Here is a 14,447-nt window from a genome sequence, read left to right on the forward strand (position 1 = left end):
GCTTTGGATGCAGTAACAGTTCTCTTTAAACGCCTATTGTGTATCTGAGCTATCTCTTTGAATTTGCACTGTTAATGCTTTACTCTAGGGTGACCATTTCAAATATATCTAGGCTAAGTTTCTTAAATTAATCTCCCAAGAAATTTAAATCTTCTAATGATTTGCATCATACCTCCAGCTTATTGCCTAGTTTCTAGAGTTTTAGAAAATTATCTCACTGTATGAAGAATAAATTGAAATTTATGGTTTACAGGTGACATGTTTTTATCTTAAAAAGAAATATGTTATGGTGCTTACTTCATGCTGAAGTTTTAAAAACAAAATGCAGGCGTCAAAACTATGTTGAAGCTATTTGCCTTTTCTCATAGGCTGAGCGAGTTCACGAACTAAACGAGGAAATTGGAAAACTGCTAGCCAAGGCAGAACAGTTGGGAGCTGAAGGAAATGTTGAAGAATCCCAAAAAGTCATGGAAGAAGTTGAGAAGGCAAGAGCAAAGAAGAGGGAAGCTGAGGTAAGGATAAAACATAATGCTGATAGCTTTATCCGTCAATTTAATGTTTTTTCTTTATTGTGTAAAAATATACAACTCACCCACTTTGAATTCTTTGTCATCGTCATCCCCACGAAAAAAAAGACTTCAATTTGAACACTATTGATTAAATTGTCCTTTTATTATACATAAAAATGCACAATTTGAAATGCAAAAGATTATTTAACTTATCATAGTATTTTGTCTTTTCAAATTTTCCAAAAATATGAATTGCTATCTGTGATCTAATAGAATAAGATGTACCACCAAACCTGTTAAAACTTACTTACTTACTTATTTTGGATGTGCTCTGTTTAACTCGCTGTGCCTAAAGTAAATCACAAGAAGCCTACATCAGTGATTATTGTTTCTTAGAAAAGAAGTAGTTTGTCGCGAGTCCTCAACCTAGAACAACAATGTTGCCTCTCGGTTTTCAGTTTTGTTCCCATGCAGATTGGATTTCATTTTCCCAGTTCTCTCCCAGTTATTCACCAAAGCTAACTTCTCAATAGAAGCTCTATTTTCTAGAGTAGTTTTAATGTTGGATGGTTGTCTTTTTCCACAAAAGCTTGCTGCAGGAGATCTTGGCATTATACGACCACCCTTGTATGAAAATTGCACATTTTCCTTCCTGGAGTTATCCATATGTTGCTTGTTTATCTAGGGTGTGCATGGTTTGTGTGTATGTGTGTGCGTTAGGCCGTATGTGTTTGGGGTTCTCAAGATTAACAAAGTTATCTTAGTAGTTTAAGCTAACAAAGTAGTTTAACAAAGATGAATCTATCTCCTGGGAACATGCTTTTGTCATTTGAAAATAAATGACTATTACCTTTAGTGATCAGCATTTGTATATATAAAGGCATCACTTAAAGGAATACAGAACCATCTTGCCTCTGTCAAGAATGCCGTGCAAAATAATGCTGCTTGAGGTTTTGTATAAATGAAGCATACACTTTTAAAAACATTACATCCTACAAAACCACGTGGGTCATTAAACATGAAGGACTTAGCAGTTTTAGAAACAAAAGACACCATTTGATGGTTCCAGTATTACAGGAAGGCACAACAGTAACTAACTTAGGAGGGTCACTCAGCCAACAAGAAATCCAAACCATTGAAGATCGCTTTATAGTGTAGCTACTCTGACCGCTGAACACTGAGGGTTTAGGAATAAGGGATGAGAACCTAGACTGAAGAAGGGTCTCGACCCTAAGCGTCACCCATTCCTTCTCTCCAGAGCAGCTGCCTGTCCTGCTGAGTTACTCCAGCACTATGTCTATCTTACGGAGGGTTCTCCCTTTTTTTACAAGTGTACCCACCACCATCAGTTTTGCGAGGTTGGGCACAAAAGAATTCAAAGTGAGTTAGTTAAAATGGTGAGAGAACCCTATTTGAATTATGTTCCAGAAAAATGCTATGTAATTTATTTTAATGCCATTGCTTTATGATGTGTGCAAATCGGGGAAGATTGTCAACCATGTAACTCCCTGGCGTGCCCAATGTTGCAAGTAAAATTGTATTGAACGCTACCCTGTTCTTAAAAAGAAATGATGAATCTTACTTGTTAAATCAGTCCTGTCGAATGTCGTGGAGAATAAGGATGCATTGTGGAGAAATCCAGCTTGTAACATTGCATTTTTTCATCACCAGGGGGACACCATTGCCTCTCCTTCCTCCAGTGCATTCTGGGTAGGATGACCATCACTTTGGCTTACTTGTGCTCTGTAATTGTATATATTGCACACAATGTTGACTTGTAAAATGGCCGTTCAAATGCGTTATGTTATAATCATTCTAAGAAAAGGGTACAATTTGTATTTAGTGGAACTGTTGCCAGATTTTAGTGAGCTTTTTTTATGCCACCACCGAACAGTTGCTTCTAACGGACGCATGCTTAAGTAGATGTTATGTAAAGAATACCAAAGTCAAGGTCTTAATGTGTGCATGTGTCTGGCATGTATGGTGTGTGCCAAACACATTTTCAGTTCAGATTGCAGTTTACAGCTGAATCTGCATATATTTCGTCAAACTGAACTAAAGTGACATTTCAACCCTTTATCTTGCATTTGATTCGAGATTACTGGGCAGCACCCTGGCGCAGCAGGTAGAGCTGCTGCTTCATAATGCCAGAGACCTGGGTTCAGTCCTGACCTTGGGTGCTGTCTACGTGGAGTTCACATGTTCTCCTTGTGACCGCATGGATTTCCTCTGTGTGCTCTGGTTTCCACCCACATCCCAAGGAGGTGCAGGATTTGTTGGTTAATTGACCTCTGTAAATTGCCCTAATGTGTAGGTAGTTGGATAACGAGGAACTAATGTGAACAGGTGATCAGTGGTCGTTAAGGACTCGATGGACCAAAAGGCCTGTTCCATCTGTATCTCCAAAGTGCTAATATAAGAAGTAGGTTTCACAAATTTTACGACATCCTACACATGGTCAGGGCTTAGAATCTAAACACTGACCAGGTATAGGATGTCGTAAAATCTAAGCCTTAGATGGTAGTGTGATCAGAAATGAAATCAAAGTTTTAGGTTTAAACTGAAACTTTTGCAGTGTGATCCAGCAAGACACTTGAGGGAGTCTGCACAGTTGCAGATATTTTTCAGATGAAATGTTAACGTGAATCTCCAATTGTTCCTTCAGATAAGCGTAAAATATATCTAAATCCATATGAAATGTAGGAACCTCTCCAGGTGTTCTGACATCCGTATTTTAGATCTTTACTGTCATGTGACTCTACTGTATTAAATTTGACTAATAATAGTGACAATAAATATTCCATTGGATAGAAATAGAGATCTGCTTGGGTATGAAATTAAACTCAACCAGATCACGAACAGTCTAAGCATGACTCTAACCCAAAACACTAAATGTATGGATACCCATCCATGATGCATATAGTCAGGTCCCGTAGGCCTTGGGTCAGGTCGACAAGATTTAAATAATTAAATGCACCAAGGCTCAATACATTGTAGATAGCTGATCTGGTCCAAGCTCAAGAACTTAAACAATTTTTGTCATGTGAATTTTTGCTTTAAAAAAATAAAAGAAAGGGGAACTAAAGACAGAAAACTCAGCTGAGTACAAAATGGATGAGAGTAAAGCCAAATGATAAAACCATGAAACGTGGAAATGCAAAAATAAATTCTCGAGTGGAATTTGATTAGATGTTTTTTTCTTATCTAGAATTATTCATTTTGCCTGTAAATAGCTATTAACATGTGGTCATGGCCATTCTGTAACACCTTATTTAACATGTTAAACCTTATTTAACATTTTCTGGTTGGAACGTTGTGTAGTACATAATGATCAACATAACAGACAAATGCTTGCGACCTGGTAATCCCAAGAGAACCCCATTTATTACTGCTACCTAACGGTGAGGTAGCATTTTTAGCAGGCTGATTATCTATTATATTTGCATTACATTTGATTGGTTTGTTCTTCTTGTATCTGAGTTTGCTGTGATTGAGCTTCAAATTGCAATTTTTAAAAAAATAATCAGAATACAAGGTAAGCATTTAGAGCACGTAAATAGATAATGTAACACAATATTTAAGCTGCCAATTGAAAATAACAAGATGATGTATAATTGTTTGAATAATATTTGGGACACTCTAAATGAGACATAACAACAATAAAGCAATGCTCTAGCATTTTTGCAGCATTTCCCCAATAAGAGAAAAATATCACTATGCCCGCACAGATTTTATCATGCATTTATAATTAAGGTAGATAAGGTGTCTTTTGCACAGGTACAGGACTCTTAGGACAATTATATATATTTTTTAATTTAGATCATTCCTGAACAAGTATTGATATTGGCACAGTACTGTCAGATTTCATAATTGTATTAGTAACAATTAATTATGAGTATGCCATAGCAATGCTGACAATACTACAATTACAGTCTGAAGAAGTGTCCCGACCCGAAACGCCACCTGTCCATTTTCTGCAAGGATGCTGCCTGATCCACTGACTTACTCTAGCACTTTGTGTAATTTAGTGTAAACCAGCATCTGCTGTTCCTTGTTTCTAAATGCTGACTATACTGTTCCACTCTCAATACTTTGTTTTATTTATTTGCGAGGTTTATATTTTATGAGATGTCTTAATCTAAATTCATAAATGACAGGAGCAGAATTAGGCCATTCAGCGCAACAAGTCTACTCTGGCATTCAATCATGGCTGATCGATCTTTCCCTCTCAACCCCAATCTTCTGCCTTCTCCTCATAACCCCTGACACCATACTAGTCAAGAATGTATCTATCTCTGCCTTAAAAATATCCATTGACTACACAGCCGTCTGTGGCAATGAATTCCACAGATTCACCACCCTCTGACTAAAGAAATTCTTCCTCATCTCCTTCCTAAAGGAACATCCAACTAGGCATGTGGGAAGGAGAAAAGATGCAGCGAGATAAACTTTCTCTTATTAATTCTGCTTCCATGATATTGTTAGTACTTATCACAACAAAAGAGGCCTTGCAGTCCATCAAGTCAATGACATCTTTCAGATTCAACCCCATTTCCTCAATTATTTTTCCTGTACTCTGTTCTCTCTCGATGCCTATTAACTCCATCCTAATTCTCCCACCTGCATAAGGGATCATTTACAGTAGTCAGTTAACCTATCAACCAATATGACTTTGGGGTGTAGGCAGAAACTGGAAAATCTGGCACGGTGTTGGTGGACGTGCAAAGTCTACCCAGACAGAACAGGTAGTTAAGTGATATTCTGCATGGTTCCCATTTGGTTTTTTTTTAAAAGTGATATTTCATTATTGAGATTTAAAAGTAGCATAACTTAATGTTCTGCTTTGAAAAGGAGTTTGCATCAGACTTAGTCAGTTTGGTAAAGATGATCTTTCTTGCTGACAACAAATCAGCTGAAGTAGAGAATGTTACACGGTTTGTCCTGGTTTCCTTTCACAGGAGGTTTATCGGAATTCCATGCCGGCCTCCAGTTTCCAGCAGCAGAAACTGCGGGTCTGTGAAGTGTGCTCAGCATACTTGGGTCTTCATGACAATGATCGACGCCTTGCCGACCACTTTGGTGGGAAACTTCACCTCGGATTCATTGAAATTAGAGAGAAGCTGGAAGAGTTACAGGTGAGGAATCTGGCTATTTGCTAAACTTTGGGTAGGCGATTGTGGGGGGGAGGGGGGAGAAAACGATGGGGGGGGGCCGGTGGGAGGTGACGTGAACAAAGGGGAGTGGGGGGTGCTGACTCGAGCAGCAGCAGGCAGAAGGACTGTTCGATGAACCTTTGTAGCTTTGTCGGCGCCGGAAACATGGCGACACTTGCAACACTTGGGTATTGCCTTGGTGAGGTCTGCGATGACTTTACCAGGTTGTATGCGAAACAAAGCATTTCATTGTACCTATGTGCATGTGACAGTCGCTTTGAAGGAAGCTAGTGCCCACTAATCTTTCAAGGGTTCATCCAGTTGGTATCTGTAGGATTAGTGGAGTTTTTCTCTGATAATCCAACACCCTGACGATTATGTGCTTTACTGACGGATTTTCTGGACCGTTGGATATTTCGCCTATTGATAATTATTTTTTAAAGTTGCACAGCAGTATAATAAATTTTCCAGTGAACCAGGGTAAGTTCAAAGGGGATACAGAACAGGGACATAACAAGTTTAAAAGGATTATGAGAACAGGGCCCCGGTGGGTATATAGGGCGTTTAAGAAAGAGATTCCAATGAGGTTAAAAGAAGTGCAGGAACAAGGGCCCAGGTGTGTTTAATGGTCGTGATAGAAATGGAGCTGGTTAGCCAAATGCTACACGTTCAGATTTCCAAACAATCTGATAGCATGGATATTTGAGCCTGATGCTTCCCTGCAATTAGTGCAATATAATCGGATTAGAAATGTCATTACAGGCTCCAAAATATTTTCAATTCAATGTAAACACTAATATTGAATAAGTAATTATATTCCAAAGTGAATATAACACTTCACATACGATAAGCATGGTACTGCCAATACCAAGTCATATGAGTCCAATTAAAGAATCGGTAGAACAGGAGGGGAAAAAACTAGAAGGCAAAAGGAACATTTCATTCAATTTTTGTAATTCAAAAAAAAATTATGAATACACAAAATAGAATTATAATAGGAAAGCTAATTAGAAACGCAAAATATTTCTTTTTTTGTTCCTGCACTCCTTTTAACCTCAGTGGAATCTCTTTCTTCAGAACCCTTTAAACTCACCAAGGCCCTGTTCTCATGATCCTTTTAAACTGTAAAGATGAAAAAAACTATGGTAAAGGTATAAAATCAGCTATGCTTTCACTGGTAATGCCACATTTGGAATTGAAAAGGAGGTATTGAATAGACGTGAATAAATGGCATTGAAATTGAACACATCAAAAACCAAGGAGCTAATTATCAACTTCAGAACGTCACAGAATGAGGGATACGCTCCAGTCTTCATCAACGGGGACAGAGTAGTGAGAGTGTCCAGCTCCAGGTTTCTGGGCACACACATTTCAGAGGACCTCACATGGTCCACCAACACTGCTGCGCTAGTCACAAAAGCACAGCAACGGCTGTTTTTCCTGAGAACGCTGAAAAAGGTCGGTCTGCCCCAACAGCTGCAGTACGCTGCACCACAGAGAGCGTACTGACATACGGCATCGATGTGTGGTATCTCAGCTGCACGACAGCGGACAGGAGAGCTCTTCAGCGGGTCGTCTGCAGAGCGCAGAGGATCATTGGGACACAGCTGCCAGCCCTGGAGGACATCTACAACGCACGCTGCCTCAGGAAAGCCACCAGCATCTACAAGGACTCCACACACCCATGCCACCATCTGTTTGAACTACTTCCATCTGGCAGACTTTACAAAGCCTTCTACGCCCGCACCTGCAGACTAAGAAACAGCTTTATCCCTAGAGCTGTAGCTGCTCTGAATCGGTCCTGAGAGCACGCCACGATCTATCTCTGCCCCCAGGGCCATCTGGCACAACTGACCCCTGCATGAACCTTTTTTTGCACTTTACATTGTTCCCCTTTTTTTCCTCCCCCACCCACCCTTTATTGTTTTAATTTTCGCCGTGATTTATTTATATATTTGATAACATCGATATGGAAGCGACATTCAAAAATCTTGTACTTGTACAATGACAATAAAAGATATTGTATTGTATATGCATGGACCTTAGTGAAAAGAATGCATTCTAAACTGCAAATAGAATGTAGACAATAGGTGCAGGAGTAAGCCATTTGGCCCTTCGAGCCAGCACCACCATTCACTGTGATCATGGCTGATCATCCACAATCAGTACCCCGTTCCTGCCTTCTCCCCATATCCCTTGACTCCACTATCTTTAAGAGCTCTATCTAACTCTCTTGAAAGCATCCAGAGAATTGGCCACTGCCTTCTGAGGCAGAGAATTCCACAGATTCACAACTCTCTGAGTGAAAAGGGTTTTCCTCATCTCCGTTCTAAATGGCCTACCTCTTATTCTTAAACTGTGACCCCTGGTTCTGGACTCCCTCAACATCGGGAACATCTTTCCCACCTTTAGCGTGTCCAATCCCTTAATATTCTTATGTTTCAATAAGATCCCCTCTCATCCTTCTAAAGTCCAGTGTATCCAATGTAAAGAAGAATGAGCACAGACGATGGCTACTGTCCTTTTTAGACATCCTGAAATAATAGGGTGTGCCTGAGAGCTAACAAGCTGTCAGACTAAACGTTTATGAAATAGGATGTCATTCAACCTCTCAAGCCAATGCTCTCTTCAGATATTTCCCTCGTTCTTATTCCCCAAGATATTACCCTGCAGTCTACTTTCTCACATGTCCACCCTATCCCACCTCCAAATATTTCTCCTGTCATCCACCTACACAGGGATAACTTGCAGTCTCAAGTTTACCTATCACAACCTCTGGGTTGAGGCAGGAAATTGGAGCACTGGGGATAACCATCACAAGAAGATCGTGCAGGGTCCACAGGTCAGCACCCTAGGTCCAAATCCAACCCGTGTGGTTAGACTGTGCAGCAGCACTACCTGCAGCACCACCACGCCTCCCTTGTCTAAATGGAGATAACCCATGTGTGATGTCACTAGAATTTCTAATGGCTGACTAATTGATGTGCTTTCAAGAAACACTATTTCGAAAAGACCCTGGTTATTAGCATCATACAGTGTGGAAACAGGCCCTTCTGCCCAACATCCCCACACCGGCCAAGATGTCCCAGATACACTAGCTCCACCTGCTCGCATTTGGCTCATATCCCGCCAAACCTGTCCTAGCCATGTACCTGTCTAACTAGTTTCTTAAGCGTTGGGGTTGTTCCTGCCTCAACTACCTCCTCTGGCAGCTCATTCCATACACCCACTGCCCTTTGCGTGGAAAAAGTTACCCCTCGGATTCCTATTAAATGGTGAAAATAAATTTACAAAGGCCTGTATTTGACATTTTCCATTGTGTTAAAGGAGTGCATAAGCATGTTAATTGAAGGTTAATAAATAGGTAGACAGTAGTTAATGGTCTGTATTATGAATTGAAGAGATATTTTATTTTTTTAAATCTCCTTGGACATTTATATATAATTTATTATCTGAAGTTGACCATTGATGTCATTGAGCGGTATCAAAGTTTGCAATCATCACGAAAATAAAAACCTCCATAGGTAAAGAGCCTTCAGTGACCATGGAGGGTCAACAGTAACTGGATTGGACAATCATTTATCATTTACATTTGGTGCAGAGAAATCTAAGGAATTCCACTATGAAAGAAGAACATAAAACAGTGGGGTAAAATATGTCCTTGATCGCATGCGCTATAGCAATGAACTCGGATTGGGAGGTTCATTGACTGCTTTACCAGAACCAAAACCATGTTGGACAATTGTCCAAGAAGTTTGCCTGTTTTCCAGATTATACCTTTTTATACTTTTAAGTGAAGTGCTTGAATCCTCCAAGCATTTGATTTATTCAGGAAAGGTATATTGATATTATTGATGCCTTACATTTTGCTATATTCTCCAGTGATCTCCTTGATTTAAACCACCAATTTATTAAGTAATTTAGTTGTTGAAATCCTGTAATTTTTTCCCTGTAGAAACTTGTCGCTGAGAAACAGGAAAAAAGGACACAGGAGCGTCTGAAAAGAAGAGAGGAGAGGGAAAAAGAGGAACGGATGAAAAAAAGGTCAGTGGCTTGTTTTATTTATTACTTGCAGCAGTAACAATACCAGTGTTGACTATTTCTGTGCAAAGAAATTTCCTTCAATGGATGTGTTGGTCCCTTTGGGGATACTTCAGCCTGTACAATCCTTTTGTTGCCTCTTTCATCCTGATTTGATTGCTTCCTTCCTTTCCATTCTGATCCCAGTGTTTGTATGCCATTATGTTCTTCCTCTGCCAAATTATATTCTTTCAAGGATGAATAATTTTCTGGTATAATAGATCCTGATCCTTGAGATTTTTACTCACCTTCTCTCTATGTTTGCCACCCAACCTAAGTCTTACCTTGCAACATTACTCGATTCTCTTTTACTGGCCTCTCAGCTTTCAAAACAAGTCTAGATTTTCGGCGAGCAAGTCATGTTTACAAATTGATTTTCTTTCAAGAGGCAGCTAATAAATTGCATATGAGGGGGAGTCTCTGTGGCTTTTATCTATGAAAACTCATAGAAGGCATTTGATTAGATTTCACAATGGAGAGTCGGAACATTTAAAACTTGCAGAAATAGAAATAATCTTGTTACAGTTGGGTACTTGTGAAGGTAGGATATAAATTTGATGTGGGTCATTGATTAAGAGAACAGAATAGAAATGGTCAATGTATTCTCCTTGTGGCAAACTGCTTCAGAAGTCCACATTTGTCCAGGTTTGCAGATGACACAAAATCAGGAGGCAAGCTATATTGCACACATTGAAGGGAAAAAATGGGCATAAATGATCACGTGTCGATTGAACTGGGGTAAATAGGGGAAGTGTGAGCTTCCAAAATTGGTCCAAAACGCAGCAGCGAGACTCCTGACGGGTACCCGTAAAAGGGACCACATCACCCCGATTCTGGCCTCTCTCCACTGGCTCCCAGTACAGTACAGAATCAACTTCAAACTCCTATTCGTGTACAAAGCCCTAAACGGGCTCCCCCCCCCCCCCCCCCCCATATCAAAAATCTTCTAACCCACCACTCTATCTCCAGGTCCCTCAGGTCGGCCGACTTGGGGCTACTAACTATCCCGCGGTCTAGGCTGAATCTCAGGGGTGCTTTTGCGTTTGCAGCTCCTAGCATCCCTCTCCCCATCAGAACTGCCCCCTCCATCGATTCCTTTAAGTCCAGACTCAAAACCTATTTCTACTCCCTAGCGTTTGAGGCCCTCTGAGGGGGTGCTGTGAACTGTTTATGTATGTGCTGTTATGTTTGTGTGCCATTGTATGTTCGTTCTTAGTACCTGAATTGATGTAAAGCACTTTGGTCAACATGGGTTGTTTTTAAATGTGCTATACAAATAGAATTGACATGACGACTCAATTTAGATCCAAGAGACACTGGAAAATTTTCTGAATGAATGACAACGCATTAGGAATTGCGATGAGGCAAAGAGATTTTGACATCCATATTGATCTCATATTACTAAAAATCTTATCGTGCGTGTGTATGTATATTTATATATACATACATATATACACACACACACACACACACACACACACACACAAATGTATGTTCCCGAAATACGCCAAAAAGGTACATGATAGCGCAACAATTTTAGGGGTACCTTACTCACCATTCGCCTGCGGTGTGCAGTATCAAGTTTCGTTCAAATTGTTGCGCTATAGTGTACGGTTTTAGCTATATTTCGGACACATACCCCATAAAATAAACATCGCCATTTTGATTTAATACTTCCGTGTTCAATGTAGCCATTAAATGCGTACTTCGTTGCACGATGACTCCTGAGGTAAATGCTCAAATTTTCTTCAAGTTAAAGTTTGACCGCTCAATAATATTAAAATTGTGTGTCTTTTTTGTCATCAACCGCTGTCACAACAGGAACTTAACGGGTTCACGGGTCGTCAAGTGTATAATAAATCTAAACATCAGCTTTTGCTAATTTCGGCAGAAGTTTTCAGGTGTAGCCTGCGCAAGCTCCAGACAACCAAAGTTCCAATTCCTAATGTATTCAAATCCCACCCCGTCAGTAAAGGCCATTTTGATTTTTTTAGTTTCTAAATAATGTGTATAGAATACTGAACTTCTGATTCAAGGTAGAAAAATATAGTGTATGTAAAAAAAACTTTACCCGGCAGTATCTCACAGGCTCTGTTGTGATGTATGACGAAATACTCCCTTTTAATGAGGTATAAAATATGTTATGGAATTAAATATTTGACAGGTCATCAGGGGGAACTCATAGTTGCTTGAAATCCTTTACATTCTCCTGGAAATACTGATGGGTTCCCTAGTTTAAAATCAGATCTGACAAATAAAGTTTGCCCTGGCAGTAGTTTTCCACTAGCTCCCAGGCAATACTTTCTGCCGTCACTGAAATACCCGAGTACGTGCTAATGCATTTTTTTTAAACATCTAGTGTTGTTTAGACCATTTATGTTAATGTTGTGTCCTTTATACCCTTCTCATGAAAGAAAATGCATTCAAGAGAGAGCTAGATAGAGCTCTTAAGGATAGTGGAGTCAGGGGGTATGAGGAGAAGGCAGGAACGGGGTACTGATTGAGAATGATCAGCCATGATCACATTGAATGGTGGTGCTGGCTCGAAGGGCCGAATGACCTACTCCTGCACCTATTGTCTATTGTCTAAAATCTCAATGGTTGCATTTTAAAACCTATCTCTACCGATTTGCCTTCAAGATCACAATAGCCAATTTTATCATTGCTGCTCAACTGCCAATTGTTTTTTGTGATATAACAATTTGATAGATTCTGTGTCAAAAGATAGCAAATATATTAAAGGTAGACAGAAAATGTTGGAGTAACTGGACAGGCAGCATCTCTGGAGAGAAGGAATGGGTGACGTTTCGGGTCTCAAAATATTAAGTAGATTTGTTTTGAGACCCGAAACGTCACCCATTCCTTCTCTCCAGAGATGCTGCCTGTCCAGTTACTCCAACATTTTCTGTCTACCTTTAATATATTTGGGTTCGATTTAAACCAGCATCTGCAGTTCTTTCCTAAGCAAATATATTAAGCTTTGGGTCAGAGCATAATTCTCATCTAGAATTCTCACCAAGGGGAACTCGAAATGTTTTACAGTATAACATTAGAATCATTGATGTAGCCAATGGTCTTACTACCTTCAATATTAATAGTCTTACCCTGATATTGCAGGACCCGGTCTCGCAGCAAGGAACCGAAGAGGTATGTTTTCTTTTTAAATTGCTGGCTAAATTAATTATTTGGGAAGACTGGGAAAAAATGGGATTTAAGTAGTAACACTGGGATATTGCAAAGTCAGGTAGTGACAATGAAGTACAAAAGTGCACAAATATTATCTTTATTCCTACACACACTAGCAATAAAAACACAATCTGCCCTGGTTTAACATCTATCTTCAGCAAGCAACTGAAGGCCAAACAGTTAATCCCACTGTAAAGCTGTCTAATCTCAAGTAGTTTATTTACTATTTAGGGTTTGGTTCTTAACAGCTAGGTTCAATCATTATATAATCATTTTATAATCAAAACCCGCCCCCTCCCCCGACATCAGCCTGAAGAAGGGTCTCGACCTGAAATGTCATCCATTCCTTCTCTCCCAAGATGCTGCCAGTTAATCAAGCTTTTTGTGTCTACCTTAGGTTCAATCATGAAAGGCATGTCATTAAAATTTGATTTACAGTATCGTTGGTGTAAAATTCTCATCACAGTTGAGACTATGAAACAGGTTTAACATCTGAATCAGGTTGTAAACATATGCATGTACTCAGTTGGGCCTACAATAACCCCAGCATGCAGATGTTTAAGACAAATTGGGGTGTTTACAGACTGCTTCTGCCAAAGTGGACAGTCTGTCTTTGTTTTCCTTTTGAGGTACCCACCTTCACAGTGGCCAATATCTAAATAGATTGGTTCATTGTACACCAAGGCCAATTATGTTTGATATCAGAATCAGAATAACCTTTATTGTCATCCAAAAACACAAGTCTTTTGGACAAAATTCCGTTACCCACAGTCCAACAATAAGAGCAATAAAAATAAGCAATAACACACACAATCACAAAGCAACACAAAACAAAAAAGAGAAACATCCATCACAGTGAGTTTCCTCCAGTCCCCTCCTCACTGTGATGGAAGGCCAGAATGTCTTTTCTGTTCCCCTGCCGTCTTCTCCCGCGGTCAGGCTGTTGAAGTTGCCACGTTCCAGGCCACGCCGGACGGTGAAAGGTCTGCAGCGGGCCGACCCAAGCCCCACGATTCGGGGCGGGCGAAGACACTGCCGCTGCACGTCGGGGCGGTCGTGGAACTACATTATAACTACATTATAGTTGATGTAATATCTCAGTTCTAATGTTACGATTTTTTCTTATTTAAAAGGGAGCTAGCTAGCTCAGGTATGTAATACCTACAACCAGACCATTTCTCACCTGAAGGCTTAGACCCGTTGTAAAAGATGAAAAGTATTCCGAAGGAACATCAAAAATAGTATCTCTTCACCAATAAATTGTTCACAAACATTCTGTTCAAAGGAACACAAAATAAGAGCATGCTTCTTAAAAAAGACCTGGCTCCTCAAATCTACCGTGCTATTTGCCCTGTGCATGGTGGCACAGCGGTAGAGTTGCTGCCTTACAGCGAATCCCGACTTTGGGTGCTGTCTGTACGGAGTTTGTACGTTCTCCCCATGACTTGCGTGGGTTTTCTCCGATATCTTCGGTTTCCTCCCACGCTCCAAAGACGTACAGGTTTGTAGGTTAATTGGC

At 40.0% G+C, this 14,447-nt stretch overlaps 1 protein-coding gene across 7 annotated transcripts in view; it reads left to right on the plus strand.

Annotated features, from left to right (window-relative positions):
• Nucleotides 1-14,447, plus strand: part of LOC144611586 (putative RNA-binding protein Luc7-like 2) — a 57,335-nt gene that overhangs the window by 36,203 nt on the left and 6,685 nt on the right. For 5 of the 7 annotated variants that reach the window (XM_078430780.1, XM_078430777.1, XM_078430782.1 and 2 more), the window contains 5 exons: nucleotides 369-512; nucleotides 2,181-2,219; nucleotides 5,468-5,644; nucleotides 9,618-9,706; nucleotides 12,860-12,889. In XM_078430780.1, coding sequence (XP_078286906.1) covers nucleotides 369-512; nucleotides 2,181-2,219; nucleotides 5,468-5,644; nucleotides 9,618-9,706; nucleotides 12,860-12,889 — 479 coding nt within the window. The remainder of the gene's footprint in view (nucleotides 1-368; nucleotides 513-2,180; nucleotides 2,220-5,467; nucleotides 5,645-9,617; nucleotides 9,707-12,859; nucleotides 12,890-14,447) is intronic. The other 2 variants (XM_078430779.1, XM_078430784.1) reach the window with 1 other exon arrangement.

This window comes from Rhinoraja longicauda, chromosome 40 (assembly GCF_053455715.1).
Source record: "Rhinoraja longicauda isolate Sanriku21f chromosome 40, sRhiLon1.1, whole genome shotgun sequence".
NCBI classification, from domain to species: Eukaryota; Metazoa; Chordata; class Chondrichthyes; order Rajiformes; family Arhynchobatidae; genus Rhinoraja; species Rhinoraja longicauda.